The sequence below is a fragment of the Chlorocebus sabaeus genome, chromosome 13 (assembly GCF_047675955.1).
Source record: "Chlorocebus sabaeus isolate Y175 chromosome 13, mChlSab1.0.hap1, whole genome shotgun sequence".
Lineage (NCBI taxonomy): Eukaryota > Metazoa > Chordata > Mammalia > Primates > Cercopithecidae > Chlorocebus > Chlorocebus sabaeus.
This window is the reverse complement of record NC_132916.1, coordinates 32,670,567-32,691,558: the sequence shown is the minus strand read 5'-3', so window position 1 is coordinate 32,691,558 and position 20,992 is coordinate 32,670,567. Positions and strand designations below refer to the sequence as shown.

General features: G+C 38.9%; 1 protein-coding gene across 9 annotated transcripts in view; it reads right to left on the bottom strand.

The window, feature by feature from the left end:
- AFG1L (AFG1 like ATPase) overlaps positions 1–20,992 on the bottom strand; it is a 247,255-nt gene that overhangs the window by 62,324 nt on the left and 163,939 nt on the right. For all 9 annotated transcript variants that reach the window (XM_073022389.1, XM_073022390.1, XM_073022391.1 and 6 more), the window contains one exon: positions 6,944–7,026. In XM_073022389.1, coding sequence (XP_072878490.1) covers positions 6,944–7,026 — 83 coding nt within the window. The remainder of the gene's footprint in view (positions 1–6,943; positions 7,027–20,992) is intronic.

Below are 20,992 nucleotides of genomic sequence, written 5' to 3'. Positions count from 1 at the left end.
AGAAAGGTTTAAAATTAAGGACTTAACCTTCTACCTTAAAAAATTAGAAAAAGAAGAGCAAATTAAATCCAAACTAAGCAGAATAAACGAAATAATGAAAGTTCAGAAATTAAGGATATAGAAAACAGAAAGTAGTAATAAAGAAAATCAGCACAACAAAAGCAGTTTCGTTGGGAAGATCAATAGACTTACAACTGCAGTAAGCATGATCAGAAAAAAAAAAAAGAGAAGGATATCTTTTTAAAAATCTTTTGATTATGAAAAATTTTACACATTAAACACATGTGAAGAGAACAGTACTATTAAAACCTCAATGTAATAATCACCCACTCAACGCATGGCATGGTCAATCTTGTTTCTTCTATACCTCCCCTCAATTCCCCTACAGTGGATTATTTTGAAGCAAATCCTAGACATTGTATTATTTCATCTGTAAATATTTTCATTTACAATTACTTCTTAAGTAGAAAAACCTAAATGTTCTTCTGTGCCATGATGCTAAGAAGAAGTAAAACATAGTCTGTAAACATCAAAAATATCCCAAATATCTTCATCCCTTCCCCAGACTGAGGAGTTAGCCAGACAACAGTCAGAACCTCAAGAAAGTAGACAGTTTCTTTGATTGCCAGAGACAGAAATTCTATGTCTTGCTCTTTGAGAAACAGACTTCAGGGCCAGGCGCGGGGGCTCACTCCTGTAATCCAGCACTTTGGGAGGCTGAGGCAGGCAGATTGCTTGAGGTCAGGAGTTTGAAACCACCTGGCCAACATGGTGAGACCCCAGCTCTACTAAAAATACAAAAATTAGCTGGGCAAATCGCTCGAACCTGGGAGGCGGAGGTTCCAGTGAGTCAAGATCGCGCCACTGCACTCCAGCCTGGGCAACAGAGTGAGATCCTGTCTCTATAATAACAATAAAAAAAAGAACAGACTTCAGGAAGGCCTAGTCACTGGCCTAGTCACCTAGTGACTGGTGTTGCTGAAGGATAGGAAACTGACCTTTGATTTACACTGACAATAAACATTCAGTTACGGCTTAGGGTTTGCACCTGGTAATTGTATCTGGCAAGCAGGCAGGCACATAGCCAGAGTCTCCACAGCAATCAAGACTTACCAGAAGGGTGTAAACCCACTCACCTAAGAATGACAAAGGTGATAAGGTGATCTAATGGGACCCTTATCTTGATCAGGTGCTCTTTGTCACCTAATGGGCCCTCAAAGGCCAGAAAAACTTAAAGCTTCAACTGGGAATATGCTCTATTATCTTCTGTTTTGTGCAAGTGTCTCCATGTGGATACATTTCTGCAACCTTGACTACTAAACAAATGTTATAGTCTTAAACTGTGTAGTATTTCTCCATTGATACCATCACTATTCCATTGTGACACCATGCAAACTAGTGTGAGAAGTAGAAATGATATGAATATAATGGAGTCTAAAAGACACATGAGAGAATTTAAGGAGCTGGAGGAGGAGTAGAGCTGGCTCATATTTGGTGTAAGACCATAACATTTTTGTTGTAGAGGATGAGATAAATTATTTCAATGGGGTGTGCATACTGCCTGCTACAGGACTCCGGGCAGTCTAGCACAACATATTGAAACAAATTACAGCCTAAACGGAAGGGAGCCAGACTTAACCATTTTCAAGTTGCTTGCACTGGTAAATGTTTCAGAGGTTCTTCAATGGGAATTGAAATGGGAAATGACTGGGCTAGCTGTCTAACTGGTAAGAAAAACTGAGACTGAAACTGCAGATTCCAATGTCTAGGAGAGAACTGTAATGGTAATTATGGGTGATGAAGAGAAGGTACCAAGCTGTCCTAGACACTCCACTAAACTAGAAGGTAGCAACCTTAGAGGCAGAAGCTGGGTCTCAGCCAAAGTTTAGGTATGGGAAGATGTGACAAGCTAAGAAATATTTTTAAGTTTCATTAATCTGATTCTCACAGTTGAAAGCAGAGGAGTGTTTGTAAATAATATCACAGGCAAGAAACATGAAGTTTTTAGTTATGGGGAAGTATGTTTTAACACATACAAGCTTCAGCCTTAGTTTTCACAGATCTTTCTTCTGAAACAAAGATATAACCTTGAAGCCATGTGTCTTTTTGTCAGCTAATTATTATTCTTTTTAAAACTGGTGTTCAAAGTTATATTCTCCAAAATGATTTTCTATTTGGAATAGATATTTCCCAAGTGGAAAACTAAGAGTGCTTGAGACATAAAACTTCCACTAGTAAAAGTACTTAAGAAAAAACTTTTTTAAAAAAAAATCTGTTCAAAACATGGGTAAATACATTATATTAGCCAAGTACAAATATATGAATATTTGAGCTGTGTCTAAAAAGTCATAAATTAGATTTTTCACCATTTTCAGGATGATCCAAAATCCCCATATACATGAAATTGAAATGGTCTTGAGACAATTTAAGTTTTAAACAACTGAACAATGTGCTTCAGATGTAGTTCTGTTGAAGTGGTGGATGACTTCAGTGGACAGGAGCCAACTGAAACAAAGGGAGGAAGCCTGGTTATTTAAGGTCTAATGTCAGGTAAATGCCCCCTGTTGGGAGAGACAAGCCCCTCCATGGGTCTCTCCTTCACATCTCGCTGAGTATGCCAAGAACGAGAGGCCCTAACCATTTCTCAAGGTTGTGTGTGTAGTGAGCAACCTTGAAAGATGAGACAATATCTCCCTTGAGACAAAAAGCAGACTTGCTTATGCTGGCTATAAGATGGCAGATTCCACAAGCTCAGAGTTCTTTTCCTGTAACACAATTTACTGCCTGTTGCAGGAATTATCTAGGCCCTCAGCAAAACACCCTCCCCTCCACTCCATGGGGCTAAGGAGCAAGGAGGGAACTGACACAACATGCTAATGCTCATGCTGCTATCTGTGCCAAAGCTAATAAGATCCTGTGTCTCTGACCCAGGTCGGTCTCTGTTGTCTTCTGACAGCACTTATGAAATAATAAAAGGCAAACCTATTTTAGGTTTAGGCTCGTAAGTGGGGTAAAATAAAATCCCAGGACCAATGCCTGCCCCCACCCCTTTTGGTTCAGTTTAAAACTTCTCTTCAGGTTATGGCATCTGTGTGAAGGGCAGAGTGTTTGTATGTGAGTATGGAAAGATAAAAGAACCCCTGCTTCAATAGACTTAGTAGAGAAAAGAACCTATAGGACTCAGCTTTGGAATAAAAAAGAGACAGCAAGGGTGAGTCCAAGGTGATGTGAACTCCTCTCCCCAGGAAACCAGTAACGCTTCACAATAGGGACAGCAAAATGGCCTGGGGCAGCATACCATGGACCCTTCAGCAATGGTGCTTCCTGTTTAAAAAGATATGCATATATAAAACAATAACCTCTAGTATTACCAGTCCCCAAACAGAGAGCTAATCTGAAGCAGTTAAATTCTCTATAAGCATGAGATGGGGTCACCCTTGATCAGTACCAGGCGATTCAAAATAGATTACTGTCCAAGCCTCCATCCAGATGTAAATGGAAGCCCAGTGCTTGATTGATCTGTCTGGACTTCAGCATGGGGACTTTACTGAGTGCTATTCACCAAGCAACTAGAAAAGAAACAAACTGGCTGGGCGTGGTAGCTCACGCCTGTAATCCCAGCACTTCGGGAGGCTGAGGAGGGTGGATCACCTAAGGTCAGGAGTTCGAGACCAGCTACACAAACATGGCAAAACCCCGTCTCTACTAAAAATACAAAAATTAGCTGGGTGTAGTGGCGTGTGCCTGTAATCCCAGCTACTCAGGAGGCTGAGGCAGAAGAATCGCTTGAACCTGGGAGGCAGAGGTTGCCGTGAGCCGAGATCCCACCACTGCACTCCAGCCCTCCAGTGACAGAGCAAGACTCCGTGCCTCCCACCAAAAAAAAAAAGAAAAAAAAAAAAAAAAAAGAAACAAACTGTGCTCATCTCTGGAGTGATCATACATTTAGCACAGAATAAAAAATTGGACAAGCATGGGGTGTTTCAGTCTATGCAAAAGTTTGGGTATTTGCACTCAAGGTCTCTGTTTTGTAGCTTGCTAAATTTAAATTCTCTGAGCTTGCGGGTGCATATGAGGTTGTTACAGGGCCACAAATATCTGAAACTTACTTATGAAGGTACTCTAGGATTTCTAAATTTAATGTGATATAGATCACACACAAACATGCCCTGTCTTATGTGAATTAGTTCTTGTGGGATCCAGGCAATATTACGAACTACAGAAATTGCTCCATGTCAACTTTGTGGGTAGTTTTAGAAATCTGTGGTAATTCTTGATATTATTTGGATTGTATTTTGGATATCTTTAATTGGCTTTGGGAAATGAGACTAATAAAATACTGAGTTGATGAATATTAATACTTCTGTTTTGTTAAAGATCTTATGTGGGATTCTACTTGTATGAAATTCTGAGATAGCGCTTGGTGTTCCCCTAGAAGGAAGCTAAAATTTTGTTTTTTGTGTTTTTGTTTGTTTGTTTGTTTTCAGGCAGTTGGGGCTCCAGTGAAACTGACAAGGGGGTAGTCTGGACTTGCATATTCAGGAATCAATTCCAGATGTCTGGCCAGATGGTGATAAAGAGAAACACATGCTTTAATAGGGCAATATATAGCATAGCACATTAAAGTCTGATACAGGGTAAAGTTAGTAAGTTTTTCGGCAAGAACAAGATGAAAAGAAACCTAATTAAATCAAATGTTAATATAACCTCAGAAAATCTTCATGAGAGAAGTTCTACCCGAGTCCTCATGTGAAACAATATAATGCACATCTCTAGCATCCTGTCTTAGTAACTCATATTACTTTCCCACTTCTGAGATGATTTTAATTGCTCATTCTCCTCAGGGATACTTACATATCTGCCTTCCCCTCTGACTGAGGGATGCCCCCAGGCTTTCTATTCTTGACTATGGTCAAGCCCTTTGGATGTTAAATTCCAGAACAAATTTATCTTCCTTGAAGATTAAATGAATTTATAGATACATAGATAGATAGATAATAGACATATACCTCCTATATATATCTATATAAGTGTGTGTGTGTGTGTGTGTGTGTATATATATATATATATATTTTTTTTTTTTTTTTTTGAAACAGGGTCTTGTTCTGTTGCCAGGCTGAAGTACAGTGGTGTGATCATGGCTCACTGCAGCCTCCACCTTCCAGGCTCAAGTGATCCTCCCATCTCAGCCTCCCAAGTAGCTGGGACTACAGGCAGGTGCCACCACACCCGCTATTTTTTAAATTTTTTGTAGAGACAGGGTCTCCTTATGTTTCCCAGGCTGGTTTCAAACTCCTGGGCTCACAAGATCCTCCCACCTCGGCCGCCCAAAGGGCTTGGCTAGGCATGAGCCATTGTGCCTGGCCTTTGAATTTATATACTTTTCAGGAAAGCTGGTCCAGAGTTTCCTGGTAGGTCTGGTCCTTTGTAGGTCTGGTTTCCTGGACTCTGGACATTGTTAGTGTTAGTTTTCCTCTAGCATATTTTTAAAGATCAAAACTGAACTTCACTGGGTTAGAATATTATTACTTTTATCAGGAAAAGGAAGGGGTAACACAGGGTAAGTCAGAGACAAAAAATGGCTATGCTCCAAGCAAAAGTAGCCCTTTCACCTCCAGTAACTTCCAAGACCTCTTCGGCACTATGAAACAAATTTCATAATTTAGACTCAGACTACCATCTTTATTTAAGGAACTTCCCATAAGGAAAATATTTTTATTCTGCCACATAAGGATACACTTTTTGAAAAAAACAGAGAACAACAATTACCTCCTTTAAAAAAAGAATAAAGAGAATAATAATAAATTAATGCATTGGTACCATACATCTGGAATATCAAGACATAGGTAGCAAAAAATCAGGGAAAGGCTGTGAATATCAGAAAAATAAAATATCCAGTAAACACAAACATAAAAGAAACTGGGAAGAAAAAGTCCAAGTTAAAGCAGAAAAATGTGCTATATGAATTTTTTAAAATTATAAAGTACTTTAAAGACAAAGTACTTGAGGATAGATGAAAAACCTCCTATAATAATCATCAGGATCTGAATAATAAACTAAAATAGTCCCCTTGGTACACTGTAAAGTATGCAATTTTAATTATGTGATTTTTCTAGCTAATTTCTGCTTCAAAAACAGTAAAGTACTTCTGCTTACAAGGTGGCAGAGACAAGAACTTTTCTCAACCTCTCAAATGCACGTTGTCATCAAAATTTAAATTACCAGAAACATGCCTTTTAGTTAAATTACAATTAGTCCTTAGACAAATCTATTTACTGAGAATTTGCTATGTGCCCAACACTGTTGGCATATACTAAACAAGTTTGCTTTTGTAAAGCACTTTTTCCTTTTCAGGTTCTCACAAAGGACATTTTAAAACAAACTATATTTGTTTTTCAGTATTAACTGCACATGCTGAATACATCTATTATTATAAATTGGTCCTACTCAGGAGCATCTTAGCTTTTAAAAGACAAAAATATATCCAGTTGTATTTGTGTATATATATTTTATATCAGTTATATATGGAAGTCAATCAACAATGATAAATACAAACAGATTGACAAATGAAACAACAATTTTTGGGGGAATGGAAATGGCACATTTGTCAGATGATATCCACAAATAATTAATTACTTCACACATTAAAGATATTCTCATAATAGTAGAGTCTCTTATAAAAGGATACTCATTACATTCTAACCATCTGTCATCATTCCTCCCCAAAAAACTAATTAGGGTTTTATCCAATCACACATTATAAATGATGCAAATATGGATGGTAAAGACATGGGTTGAAGAAGTTAACATGAAAACATTTGCAGTTTAAAAATCGTGGGCTTCAAAACCAGCCTTTCACGTTCCAATAATTAAACTGTTTATTTTTATCATCTTTTTCTGATTAAAGATTAGATATTAAACTTCAAAAATTAAAAGCACTTACAGGTAGTAGAGTTTTCCTGCAGCAGGAAGTTCCCTTTTCCGGTAATCTATCCCAGAATCTAGCTGGACTGTATTACAATATTCCTACAATCCAAACAAATAAAGTGTCTTTTTAAACAAGTAGTGGCTCAGAATTACAATACTTCCCTTATACTATACATTTTTTAAATTTTTCAAATGTTTGCTCAAAAAATAGTATAATGAGATGACATGAAAACAACAGAACTCATGCAAGATTCATAAAACTAAAGTTGCAATATTAAATATATCAAGCCACTGAAATATCAGTTTAAAAAAATTAAAATTTGCATCATGTTTTCTGAAACATTGCCCAAAACGTGCTGTCAGCAAATTCCTCAAATAACTTCATTTGGGTTTTTTTTAAAGCCCAATTTCTAATACCCTGGAGTGAGAAACTAGAGGCTACCAGAAAGAATAACTCATGGGTTTTAGGCACCACAGTGGGGGAGAGGCAGCATCAGAGAGCTGGGACTGGACATGGTGGCTCATGCCTGTAATTCCAGCATTTTGGGAGGCTAGATGGGCAGATTGTGTTTGTCCAGGAGTTTGAGACTAGCCTGGGCAACATAGCAAAATCCATCTCTACAAAAAACACAAAAATTAGCTGGGCGTGGTGACATACGGCCTGTAGTCTCAGCTACTTGGCCGGCTGAGATGCAAGGATTGCTTGAGCCTAGGAGGTGGAGGTTGCAATGAGCTATGATCATGCCACTGCACTCCAGCCTGGGCAACAGAGCAAGACCTTGTCGAGAGAGAGAGAGAGAGAGAGAGAGAGAGAGAGAAAGAGTGAGAGAGAGCGAGAGAGAGAGAGAGTTGGGTCAGAACGTTAGTGTCTACATTTTAAACGAAATGACCAAACTAGAATAATGTTGTAGATATGCCCATCCTTTGCTTCTAAATGGCTGCCACTGCCCTTGTCTCCCTTTTAGTTTCCTCTCTAGCCATCAACATTTCAGTGCACTTTCCTGCTGTGGATGCCGGCCTCCTTTCAACCTGAGTCACCCTGTGGCACTAATGTTCTTCTCTTCTCCCAAGTGCTCCTTTCTTTCCACTCCCCCAGGGTGCATATGTGTACACCAGCACATATACCACACACATACACATACCCCCCAAATTCTTACTTTGAGGGCAAATGTACTTTTGCAACACCTATCTTCTTGGTCAGTTGGATTTTGGGGGCCATGAGAGGAACATAGGTAGGGGTGTGTGTGTGTGTGTGTGTGTGTGTGTGTGTGTGTGTTTGTGTGTGTGTGTGTGTGTATCTCTACATAGATAGAGGCATATTCATTTTATTGTGTTTCCCTTTATTGTGCTTCTCGCATTTTTTTACAAAGTGAAGGTCTGTGGCAACCCTGCATTGAGCAAGTCTATTGGCCTCAATTTTCCAACAGCATGTGCTCACTTTGTGTCTCTGTGTCACATTTTGTTAATTCTTGCAATAGTTCAAACTTTAAAAAATTATATCTGTCATTAATTACATGATCAGTGATCACATATTAATTATGTGATCAGTGATCTTTGATGCTATTACTGTAATTGTTTTAGGGCACCACAAACTGCACCCATAGAAGAGGGTGAACTTAATTTATACATGCTGTTTGCATTCTGACTGCTACACCAACTGGCTGTTTCTCTCTCTCTCTCTCCTTAGGTGTCCCTATTCTCTGAGACACAAGAATATTGAAATTATGTCGATTAATAGCCCTACAATGAACTCTAAGTGTTCAGGTGAAAGGAAGAGTCACACATCTCTCACTCTCAATCAAAAGCTAGAAATGATTAAGCTTAGTGAGGAAGGTATGACAAAAGCCACAACAGACAAAAACCTAGGCCTCTTGCACCAAACAGTTAGCCGAGCTGTGATTGCAAAGGAAAAGTTCTTGAAGGAAATGAAAAGTGCTACTCCAGTGAACACATGAACCATAAGAAAGCAAAACAGCCTTATTATTGATATGGATAAAAGTTTGAGTGATCTGGATAGAAGATCAAAACAGCCACAACATTCCCTTAAGCCAAAGCCTAATCCAGAGAAAGGTCCTAACGCCTTTCAATTCTATGAAGGTTGAGAGAGGTGAGGAAGCTGCAGAAGAAAAGCCGGAAGCTAGCAGAGGTTGGTTCATGAGGTTTCAATAAATAAGCCATCTCTATAACATAAAACTGCAAGGTAAAGCAGCAAGTGCTGATGCAGAAGGTGCAGCAAGTTATCCAGAAGGCTTAGTTAAGATCATTGATGAAGGTGACTACACTAAACAACAGATTTTCACTGGAGATGAAACAGCCTTCTATTGGAAGAAGATGCCAACGAGGACTTTCATAGCTAGAGAGGAGAAGTCAATGCATGGCTTCAAAGCTTCAAAGGACAGGCTAACTCTCTTTATTAGAGGATAATGCAACTGGTGACTTGATGTTGAAGCCAATGTTCATTTACCAATCTGAAAATCCTAGGGCCCTTAAGAATTATGCTACATCTACTCTGCCTGTGCTTTATAAATGAAACAACAAAGCCCTTGGATGGCAGCACCTCTGTTTAAAAAATATTTTAAGCCTACTGTTCAGAGCTACTGCTTAGAAGAATGATTATTTTCAAAAGATTACTGCTCATGACAATCCACTTGGTCATCAAAGAGCTCTGATGGAAGAGCACGAGATAAATGTTGTTTCCCTGCCTGCTAACATAACATCCATTCTGCAGCCCATGAATCAAGAAGTAATTTCAACTTACAAGTCTTATTATTTAAGAAATACATTTTGTAAGGCTATATCTGCCATAAATATCTTTTGTGAAAGGAAGAGTCAATCTATATAGCAAACTTCAACATTATCTTAAGAAACTGCCACAGCCACTCCAACCTTTGGGAGCCACCATCCTGATTAGGCAGCAGCCGTCAACATCAAGGCAAGACCAGCAAAAAGATGACCACTCACTGAAGTTTCAGATGATTATTGGCATTTTTAGCAATAAAGTATTTTTTATATTAAGGTATGTATTTTTTTAGACATAATACTATTGCACACTTAATAGACTATAGTATAGTATAAATATAACTTTTATATGCACTGGGAAGCCAAAAGCTTCTTACAACTCATTTTATTGCAATACTGTTGTATTGCAGTAGCCCAGAACCAAACCCTCGATATCTCTAAGGTATGCCTGTGCAGATATAGATGGATGGATGGATAGATAGATAGATAGATAGATAGATAGATAGGGAGATATTCACTTCAGTAGAAGAATGGTGACCAAGGGATTTCAGGACAAGTCAAGAAACAATTATAGGCTGACATTTTGTTTGCATTCAAAATGAAAATTGTCTTAATAACAATTCATGGGAAAAATATATTTTAACAGTATCACTACTTTTACTAATGAAAAAATTCATTTTTTTTTTTTTTTAAGACAGAGTCTAACTCTGTTGCCCAGGCTGGACTGCAGGGGCATGATCTCAGCTCACTGAAACCTTCTCCTCTTAGGTTCAAACAATTTTCGTGCCTCAGCCTCCCAAGTAGCTGGGACTACAGGCATGTGTTGTACCATGCCCGGGTAAGTTTTGTATTTTTAGTGGAGATGGAGTTTCTCCCTGTTGGCCAAGCTGGTCTCGAATTCCTGGCCTCAACTGATCTGCTCGCCTCAACCTCCCAAAGTGCTGGGATTACAGGCATGAGCTACCATGTCCAGTCAAAAACTGCATTTTTCAAACCTTTGGAACCAAGGTAATTGTGGTGGGTTTTAAGACTTGTACATTGTAAAATAATCTCTCCATCTCAACATGTTCTTCTTACAATGTGATGCTGATATTCCAGTTATCAAGAAATGAAGTCTATGTCCCACCCCTTGAATGTTGTGACTGTGACGGAAATGGTCTATGCAATAATATCCTAGGTGACACTTGAGGCAGCTTCTTATTGGTTGGAATGCTTGCTTTGGAACTCTGAAGTGTCAATTGAGCATTTAATTGCCTGGAGGCTATTATGCTGTGAGAAAGCTTAAACTATCCAATACAGAGAGAGGAGGCCCTGGAGAGGCACTGAGATGACATGAAGACAGAGGTGTTGACAGTCCCCAGCTGTTCTAGCTGTAGCCACTATCTTACTGAAGGAGCCAGTATTGCCAGCTAAGCCTTTACCAAATCCCTGACCCACAGAAACCAGGAGAGAATAAAGTAATGTTTTTTAAGACTCTTTTACAGTCATTTTACAATAATTTGTTATGCAGCGAGAGACAATCAGAACAGCAATATCTGGGCACACTTGAGAAGTAGCAATGTTCTTCCTCCCTGAAAGTGCATCCTGGGTTGTACGGTTACACAAGGGCTGAGAGCTGTTTATCATCTGCATCCAGGGCATAGATTGCATTTCCCCTCCTCTTATGCTGCAGCTGCTAAGGGGCTCAGGAGAGTCAAATAGGTGACCAATAATCCCCTGGAAATGAGGGGTTTCCCGAAGACAAAGGGGGGTTTCTGGATATAGAACTTTCAGTGCTAACACTAGGACAACCCTAGACAATCTGGGATGGTTGGTTAACCTGAGTGAAGACCCAGAAGACTGGGTTGTGGCTAGTGTAGGTACAGCATTTTGATTATGTATCAGCAATTCTGAATTTGATTAACATGAAATAACACCCAAGAAGCTGGTCCTCTAGGGAGGCCTACAAACCTAGGCTTTTGAACTAACATTTGAAGAACAGCCCTGAAAAACTAGCCAAAGTCATGGCTCTCTGCAATGCTGGCATGAGCAACCTGTTGGCATCTCCATACAGATATCCCTAGCTCATCATTCCAATTGTCCAAATCCAACTCCCCAGGCCTCTCCTTCAGGACCTGGGCCCTATAACCAATCCCACCAGAGGAGAATACAGCATTGCCCAAATACATGCATTCCACTCTCTCCTTGCCTCAAGATGTCCTGTTTTATATATATACTATATTACTTCTTGAGAAGAAGAGAGATATATGACTATCCTAGGTGACACCTGAGGCAGCTTCTTATTGGTTGGAATGCTTGCTTTGGAACTCTGATGTCATTTTCTTGATGTCATAAATGTGAACATTTTCTTGATGTCATAAATATGAAAAAATAGATACTTTCTTTCCCTTGTTCCTGCTATAATTGTGAGAGCTCAGTTACCCAGTTAAAAAAAAAAAAAAAAAAAAAAAAAAAAGAAGGAAAAATGTCCTTGTGTAGGGAACATGTCTTACTCAATCTCCCTGAGAAAAACCTGCCCTACTATGGTAAGCAGTGGTCAATTTTTCATAAGGTACCTTTACTACAGACATAAAATACAGTGTCACAATACAGTCATACAAATATATTTGCCAGGTTCTCTATTTCTTTTAAACTACAGTTTATCTTATATGACTCAGTATTCCTAATTTAGTCAAAAAGTTTTCTTATTTTTGCTATTAAAAAATAAGGCTGATGAAAGTTATACAGCTTCAATTTCTCTTTCTGGGTAACTAACTTCTTGATCATATGAGTGATTAAGACCTACTAAATGATTGCATTTGTACATTCACTAATCACCACTGAGGAATACCTAATCAGCAGCAAAAGAACTATTACCAAAGTCCTTAGATGTTAGCATTTAATTGTCTGAAAAATACTAACACTCAGTTTATATATATATATATATATATTTTTTTTTTTTTAAATAAACCTCAAATTTTCAGATTTCATTCACTTACACTAGATTCTCCAAAGCTCCTTGCAGAAGGGTGGAGGAGGGGGAAGTTAAGCTGCAAGTTGACAGTGAATCTAGTCAAAAGAGCATGATCTCTAAGTAATTTCCTAAATTTCCAGTGATATTTACAAGGTCTGTGACCTCTTATCACCATCCAATTCTAATACATAACACTAATCAGCCAGCAAACAAAATTTATTTTAAAATAGTTTGCATATTTATATATATACAAAGGACAAATACAATTACACAATCTAAAAAAAATGCAATTAGAAAACTTGGGGAGAAAAAGGAGGGAGGTTAACACACCCTTCTGAGCATACTCATGTGTCAAAGGCCTTTGAGTTTGGAAAGAAAATTGTCTGACTAAAAGAACTGTATTAAAGCAGTTTATATTGTCCCCAAAATCTATTGTGTATATTTTTAGCAATCCTGAATAATACCATTAGAAAAACAGCCATCTCACAAAATAACTTTATATAGCTTCTACTCCATCCCAGTTGGAACAAAGAATAAAGACATTGTGGAGAAAATCTTTTAAAACTATAACATACTAACCTCTTAAGCAAAGATTGAAATAATAAACACAGATTTGCTCACCTTAGCATTTTTTATCATAAAAGCAACTTCACTTATCATAGAAATTTGGAACATGAGGAAAAAATTCCAACTGCATAAATCAAACTTCTATCCCTTACCTAAGTGACTATATTAAATGGGCATTTAAAGAATCAAAAGTATTAGTGTTTTTCTTGATAACAGTCAACTAATTTATTTTACAAATTTTTAATGAGTAAACAATAAAAAGAAAAAATGATTGAGACTTTTTCTTTTTCTTTCTTTTTTTTTTTTTTTTGAGATGGAGTCTCGCTCTGTTGTGCAGGCTGGAGTGCAGTGGCATGATCTCAGCTCACTGCAACCTCCGCCTCCTGGGTTCAAGCAATTCTCCCTGCCTTAGCCTCCCAAGTAGCTGGGATTATAGGTGTCCACCACCATGCCCGGATAATTTTTGTATTTTTTAGTAGAGACAGGGTTTCACCATGTTGGCCAGGCTGGTCTTGAATGCCTGCCTCGGCCTCCCAAATTGCTGGGATTACAGGCGTGAGCCACCACACCCAGTCGAGACTTTTTCTTATTCCAGGAAATAAAATTTTAAATAACTAAGATACATCATTTTACTTGATTATTTAAGAAACGTATCCTTTTTAGGTCGGGTGCGATGGCTCACGCCCGTAATCCCAGCACTTTGGGGGGCTGTGGCAGGCAGATCACCTGAGGTCAGGAGTTTGAGACCAGCCTGCCCAACATGGTGAAACCCCATCTCTACTAAAAATACAAAAATTAGTTGGGTGTGGTGGCATACACCTGTAATCCCAGCTACTCAGGAGGCTGAGGAAGGAGAATTGCTTGAACCTGGGAGGTGAGTTTGCAATGAACCGAGACTGCACCACTGCACTCCAGCCTGGGCAACAGAATGAGACTTCACCTCAAAAAATAAAAAATAAAATAAAAATGTATCTTTTTTGAACTGAAAAAGTGATCCATGCTTATTATAAAACATTCAAATGATATTAAAAGCATAACAGTATAAATGAATATCCCCTTCTCAGAAAAAAGTTTGTTTATAGCTTGTACGATTCAAGTTTTTCCTATACATATAGAGATTACAGAGGTAGACGTCTATCAGATTATATACATAGTTCTATGCTTAATTCTTTTGATATCTTAAAAGTTCTATGAGAGAAAATAAACACTTAAATACAGAAAAGCTTAATTGTATACTGCACTAACTTTTTTTGCTAAGAATACAATTAAGGGTGGGAGACTAAGTGGAGGGTGTCTTTTTTTTTATTTTGAGGCAGCTGTACATTCTAAGACAACTGTTTGAGTCATATTTAAAGTAATCATGTACTACTACTTCTAAGCTTAAACAATGATATATAAGAAAATTCAATATATAAGCTGCTCCATATTTTAAGGTTTTCATAATTTAAGTATAACTTAATACAGGAAAGTACACAAATTATAAGTGTCCGGCTCACTCATGAAACAGAATATCACCAGCATCTCTGAAGCCCCCCTAATATCACCTTCTACTCCCCAGAGGTAACTACTATTCTGATTCTAGCACCACAGAATTTTGCCTGTTTCTGGAGCTTTCCATTAAGTGAAATCATACAGTATGTATTCTTTTATGATGGGGTTCTTTTATGTCTGTAAGATTCTTCCATCTACATGGAAGATCAGGATGATACTAAAGGTGTTTCATATATTTCATAAAATATGCCACACTGTTTTATATCACAAAAATGTGCACTTATGGTTTAACAAGTTCCCTCCAAATTTAATACTTATTTTGGATCAACCTAACAAACATAATTGAATACTACAGGCTGGGCACTTCCCTCGTTACTAGAAATATAATGATGAATAAGATACAGCTTTTGCTCTGACAGTCTGGTAGTAATCAGCTATTTGTTCAAGTTATCATTTTCTTCTCTCAATCATAGACATAATTTTTCAAGTTGATAAATTGAGAAGTCCTCTGCCAATTGTCATGCTGTGTGATTTTAGCCTGTTATGTAACCTCTCCAGATGTCAGTTTTCTCCTCTATAAAATAAAGGAATTGATTATGATCCCTTTAAGCTCTAAAATTAACATTATTGCAGAAGTTCTCTCACTTCAGGGCTCTTCAGGGCTGAGTTCTTCCTTGGGCTTACCTCATTTTAGAGCACACCGCAAGGCCTGAGTCTACCTCAAGCTGTATCAGCCTCCTTTGCTTTCTTGATCATCTCATATCCCAAAGTAAATCAAAAACATCTTTTTCCATATCTCCCCACTCCTCCTTCCCTAGCTACCCTACTTGTCTCACACTTCAAATGCCCATACCCAATTAACTTATTAGGTAAGGTCTGTATCCCTTCTTTTTATCAAGCAGTTTCAGAATTTCTTTCTCCTTCCAAAAAGTAGGAAGGGGGATATTTAAGCATCATAAAGTGCTTATCATGTGCTTCAGATGTGCTAGGCAACTGACTTGGCTTTATCTCTTATCTTCCTCATAATATTCATCCCCAGGGCAAGGAAGTACTTTTTTAAATCCCCATTTTACAGTTGAGGAAACACAGGATCAGAAAGGTAACTTTTAAAAAAAGTACTATTATGGGCTTAACTGCATCTCCCCAAAATTCATGTTGAAACTCTAACCCTCAGTACCTCAGAATGTGACTGTATTTGGAGACAGAGCCTTTAATTCAGCTAAAATGAAGTCTGACTGGTATCCTCATGAGAAGAGGAAATGTGGACATGTGGATACAGTTATGTGTGTACCCCACAGAAAGGCCGTGTGAAAACACAGCGAGAAGATGGTCACCTGCAAGTCATGGAGAGAGGCCTCAGGAGAGACCAAACCTGCCAACACCTTTGTCCTTCTAGCCACCAGAACCCTGAGAAAGTGAATTTCCGTGGTTTAAGTCGTCCAGTCTGTTGAATTTTGTTTTAGCAGTTCTAATAAACCAATACGATCACCAATATGCTACCTTGCTCCAGTAATAAGCATAGAGAAAGGCATTTCGTAAAAGTAAAAAAAGAAAGAATAATTGCAAGATTCAAAAAAGCAAGCAAGCAAGCCAGGACAGAAGCTGAAAGCACACCTCCACACACTTCCTTGTGAGGTGAGTCACAATCTGACTCTTTCTGCAGCCACAGCCAGAAGAAAACATCACAGTACATTCACAATTCACAGTGCATCCAAAAAGAGGCCACACAGTTTGTAGGTGGCTGAGCTGTGATTTGACCAGGACAATCTTTGCCTCCACTAAATCCATAGTCCTCCCACTATGTCACACTGATTTATTCAACAGTAGCCACAGGATCATTTTTCTTTAGTCTTACACAACTTATGTAATTCATATTTGCTCCTCTACCTCTCCCTCCCATTTCAAATTAATTACCTCTGCACAGTGTAAATATGCTAATTACTCTTCTGGGGGGCCATACAATATGATTCTATATGATTTCCTTTAGGTATTTAGTCCAAAACCATGTATGAGATAAATGTACCATATTAAAGTCTATACTATAATGGGTTATATTACAGTAAATTTCCATCACATAGGACATTTTCTATGTTTACCTAAAATGTCTGCTCCACTCATAGTCCACCGTTCCTATGGCTTTCATTTGATCATCTAAACCAAGGACGTCAGTCTTTGAAAGGAAACTCCAAGAGAGCAGGACTGCCTCTTAATCCTGCACAGCACCATATACTCACAGACCCTTCAAAGCAGAAGGGAGTCTAACAAGGATGATGATTTCCTCTCTCTCTCTCAGAGTGCAAAAATGAAAAGTATAAAGTAATCTCTGACAATTACTCTCTTCCACAAAATACACATGATAATTCCTCTCACATTTTAATGGGTCCCATAATAAGACCTGGCATAAAGTTGCTAAGGGAATTTGAGGTGTAAATAAATGAGTCCATCATTATCATCAGCATCATCTGCTAGGGTCTAAATATTTCTGTGCCCCCAGAATTCATATGTTGAAACCTAATCTCCAGTGAGATATTAGGAGGTAGGGCCTTTGGGAGGTGATTAAGTCCTGAGGACAGATCCCTCATGAATGGGATTACTGCCCCTATTAAAAAAAAAAGGCTGAGTGAGCTTGTTTTTCCCTTCCTTCCATGATGTGAGGACACAGCTAGAAGGTAGCATCTTGGAATCAGAAAGGGAGTCCTCATCCAATGCCAGATCTGCTGGTGCCCTCATGTTAGACTTCTCAGCCTGGACTGAGATGCCATGGTAACAGCAAACACTGGTATAAGGGCTTACCATGTGTCAGGGACTATTCTAAGATCCTTTTAATTCTTTCAACCACGCTATGAGGTAGAAATTATTATTATTATATTTTACAAATAGATAAAGAAACTAAAGCACAGAGAGGCTAAGTAACTTGTTCATTGTCAAACAAGTGTCCAAAAGTGACAGAACTAGGATTTAAACACAGGCATTTTGGCTCTGGTGTTTCATTGTAGCCCATGATATGCTCAGGCAACTATGGTTCTTGCTTGGATGCACAAGGCAATGGAAAATTCACATGGGCTTGTTGGGAGGTTTTCACAGTACTCTGTCAGCTTGTCTCGCAAAATCCTACATCTGTTGCCCTCTGCTCCTGTGCTCACTAAGTAAGGCCCAAGCTTTCTTGCTTTCCTGAGAAGTAGCTGTGTTGCTATAAACACATTGGTTTATTTGTTTAAAACCTAATCTCGGCTGGATGCAGTGGCTCACGCCTGTAATCCCAGCATTTTGGGAGGCCAAGGCAGGCAGATCACAAGGTCAAGAGATTGAGATCATCCTGGCCAATACAGTGAAACCCCGTCTCTACTAAAAATACAAAATTAGCTGACCATTGTGGTGCGTGCCTGTAGTCCCAGCTACTCAGTAGGCTGAGGCAGGAGAATCACTTGAACCCGGGAGGTGGAGGTTGCAGTGAACCGAGATTGTGACACTGCACTCCAGCCTGGCAACAAACACAGCAAGACTCTAAAAAAAACAAAAAACAAAAAACAAAAAACAAAAACCTAATCTCATACACAAATGATATGGGGCAGCTTTCTACAGACTTTGTGTAGCTGTTATATATTACACTGCAACATAACAAAATGGGTCATTTTTCTATACTGAATGAGATTGCAGAGACAGATTTGGGTTTCAAGCCTGTAAGTTCTATGTGACCAGGATTATGTCTGTTTTGTCATCACTGTCTCTACAGCAGTTCGTATCTAGCACACAGTACATAGTAAATGCTCAGTAAATATCAACTGAACAAAACATTAGCAGACACATATGTGTAAAGCTCTAGTGCAAGTTAGTATGTTAGGAACTACAGGAAGAAGCCAACCGGTGCAGTCCCTTTCTCAAGGAGCTTTTATGACAAAATGAAGCATTCTTCCAGCTATGCTCTGCCAGTTCTAAGGTCAGCAACTGAGAAAACGGCAGGATTTTGAAAAGACTGCACCCTGGAGTTCACAGCCCATCTCTACCTACTCATCATCAGGTCTCATTACCCACATCCTGAGTGCTACACACTCGAGTCTGTATCAGGAAACATCTTCTCTCCTGGTCTCCAGCGATTCTTCCACCTCAGCCTCCTGAGTAGCTGGGACAACAGGCATGTGTCATCATGCCCAGCTAATTTTTGTAATTTTTGTTGAGACAGAGTGTGGCTTTGCTGCCCAGGTTGGTCTCAAACTCCTGGCCTCAAGTGATCCTTCCATCTCAGCCTCCCAAAGTAATGGATTATAGGCATGAGCCACTGTGCCCAGCCCTCTTGTAAGTCCTAAACACTCAGGTGCTACCTTGACATTTTTGAGCCTCACAGAGCCATTCCCTGCTCTTGTCAGATACACCCAGTGGTTCCCATGCCTAGAGGTAAAGTCTCCCTACCTGTCCGGTATCCTTATCGGCCAGACCAGCTGTATCCCACCTTCATCTTACTACAAAGCCTGCCTCCCATAGCCCCTTCTGGTTTATAATCGTTATGTGTATAGTGTCCCTATCCCTCAGGGTGTGAGTTCATGTGACTAATACACTGCTGCCAATCTCGTCTGTCCAATGCTGGGCATCTTGTGCTTCGCCATCTTAATCACTATTTGGTTGGGGATCCCTCCTTTACTGACAGGGTAAATAGGAGTTGATCAGAACATCTGTCTAGCAAGGAAGAGAGATGGTTAAGAATCAGAACAGGGTGTTCTGGAACACTGAACAGTAACAACTAACCCCAAAAAAGTGGCAAGTAGCCTCATTTAGCAGGTGAGGGAGAAGATGTAGGAAATAATGTTTCAAACTCAAGAAATAACACCTATACATATATAGATGCAAATGACAGCTTAGCGAATTGGGGATCTAAAATCAGTTCAGCATACCAAGAATGCAGAGTTCAAGCATTAGGATGCTTTCAGTTGCATGTATTCTAAGAGTGGCACAAAATGGGGTTACAGAAGCTGGCAAGAGCTCAGGTCATAAAGGGCTTTAAAAGATAAATATCCTAACTCCATAAAATGGAAGTAATGTAAAGATTTAGGAAGGGATATGCAAATTAAAACCACAATGAGGTACCACATTACCCCAGCCAGAATGGCCATTACTAAAAAGTCGAAAAACAATAGATGTCAGTATAAATGTGGTAAAAAGGAAACTTTTACACACTGCTAGTGGGAATGTAAATTAGTACAACATCTGTGGAAAATAACATAGAGATTTCAGAGAACTAAAAGTAGATCTACCATTCTATCCAGCAATCCCACTACTGGGTATCTAGCCAAAGGAAAAGAAACCATTACATCAAAAAGACACCTCCATGCATATGTTTATCGCAGCACAATTCACAATTGCAAACATGTAGAACTAACCTAAGTGCCCACTGACCAATGAGTGGATAAAGAAAATGTGGTACATATACACCATGGAATGCTACTCAGTCATTAAAAAGAATTAAAAAATGTCTTTTGCAGCAACTTGGGTGGAGGTAAAGGCCATTATTCTAAGTAAAGTAATGCAGGAATAGAAAACCAAATACCACATGCTCCCACTTACAAGTGGGAGCTAAGCTATCAGTATGCAAAGCATAGAGAGTAATAAAATGGACATTAGAGACTCAGAAGATGGAGTAGTTACAGAGGGTGAGTATAAAAAACTACACAGTGGATACAATGTATGCTACTCAGATGACAGGTACGCTAAAATCTCAGACTTCACCACTATACAATTCATTCATGTAACCAAAAACCACTTGTACCCCAAAAGGTATTGAAATATAAATACATAACTTTTTACAAATTTAATTTTATAATTTAATTTTTAATGTTAGCTAATACACAAGTAAAGAGCAATATGACAAAATCTAGCAAAGTTTTAAATGCAAGAGCCTTTGACCTAGAAATTCCATTTTGAGGCCGGGGGTGGTGGCTCACGCCTGTAATCCCAGCACTTTGGGAGGCCAAGGTGGGCAGATCACTTGAGGTCAAGAGTTCAAGATCAGCCTTGACAACATGGTAAAACCCTGTCTCTAGTAAAGATACAAAAATTAGCCAGGAGTGGTGGCATTCGCCTGTAGTCGCAGCTACTCAGGAGGCTGAGGCAAGGGAATCGCTTGAATCCAGGAGGCAGAGTTTGCAGTGAGCCAAGATTATGCCACTGCACTCCAACCTGGGTGACAGAGCAAGACTCCATCTCAAAAAACAAAACAAAACAAATTCCATTTTGAGAAATCTAACCTACAGAAATATTGGCTCTTATGCACTAAAAGTGCATTTGCAAACATATTTTTAAGGCATTATTTGAAAATTAGAGTAA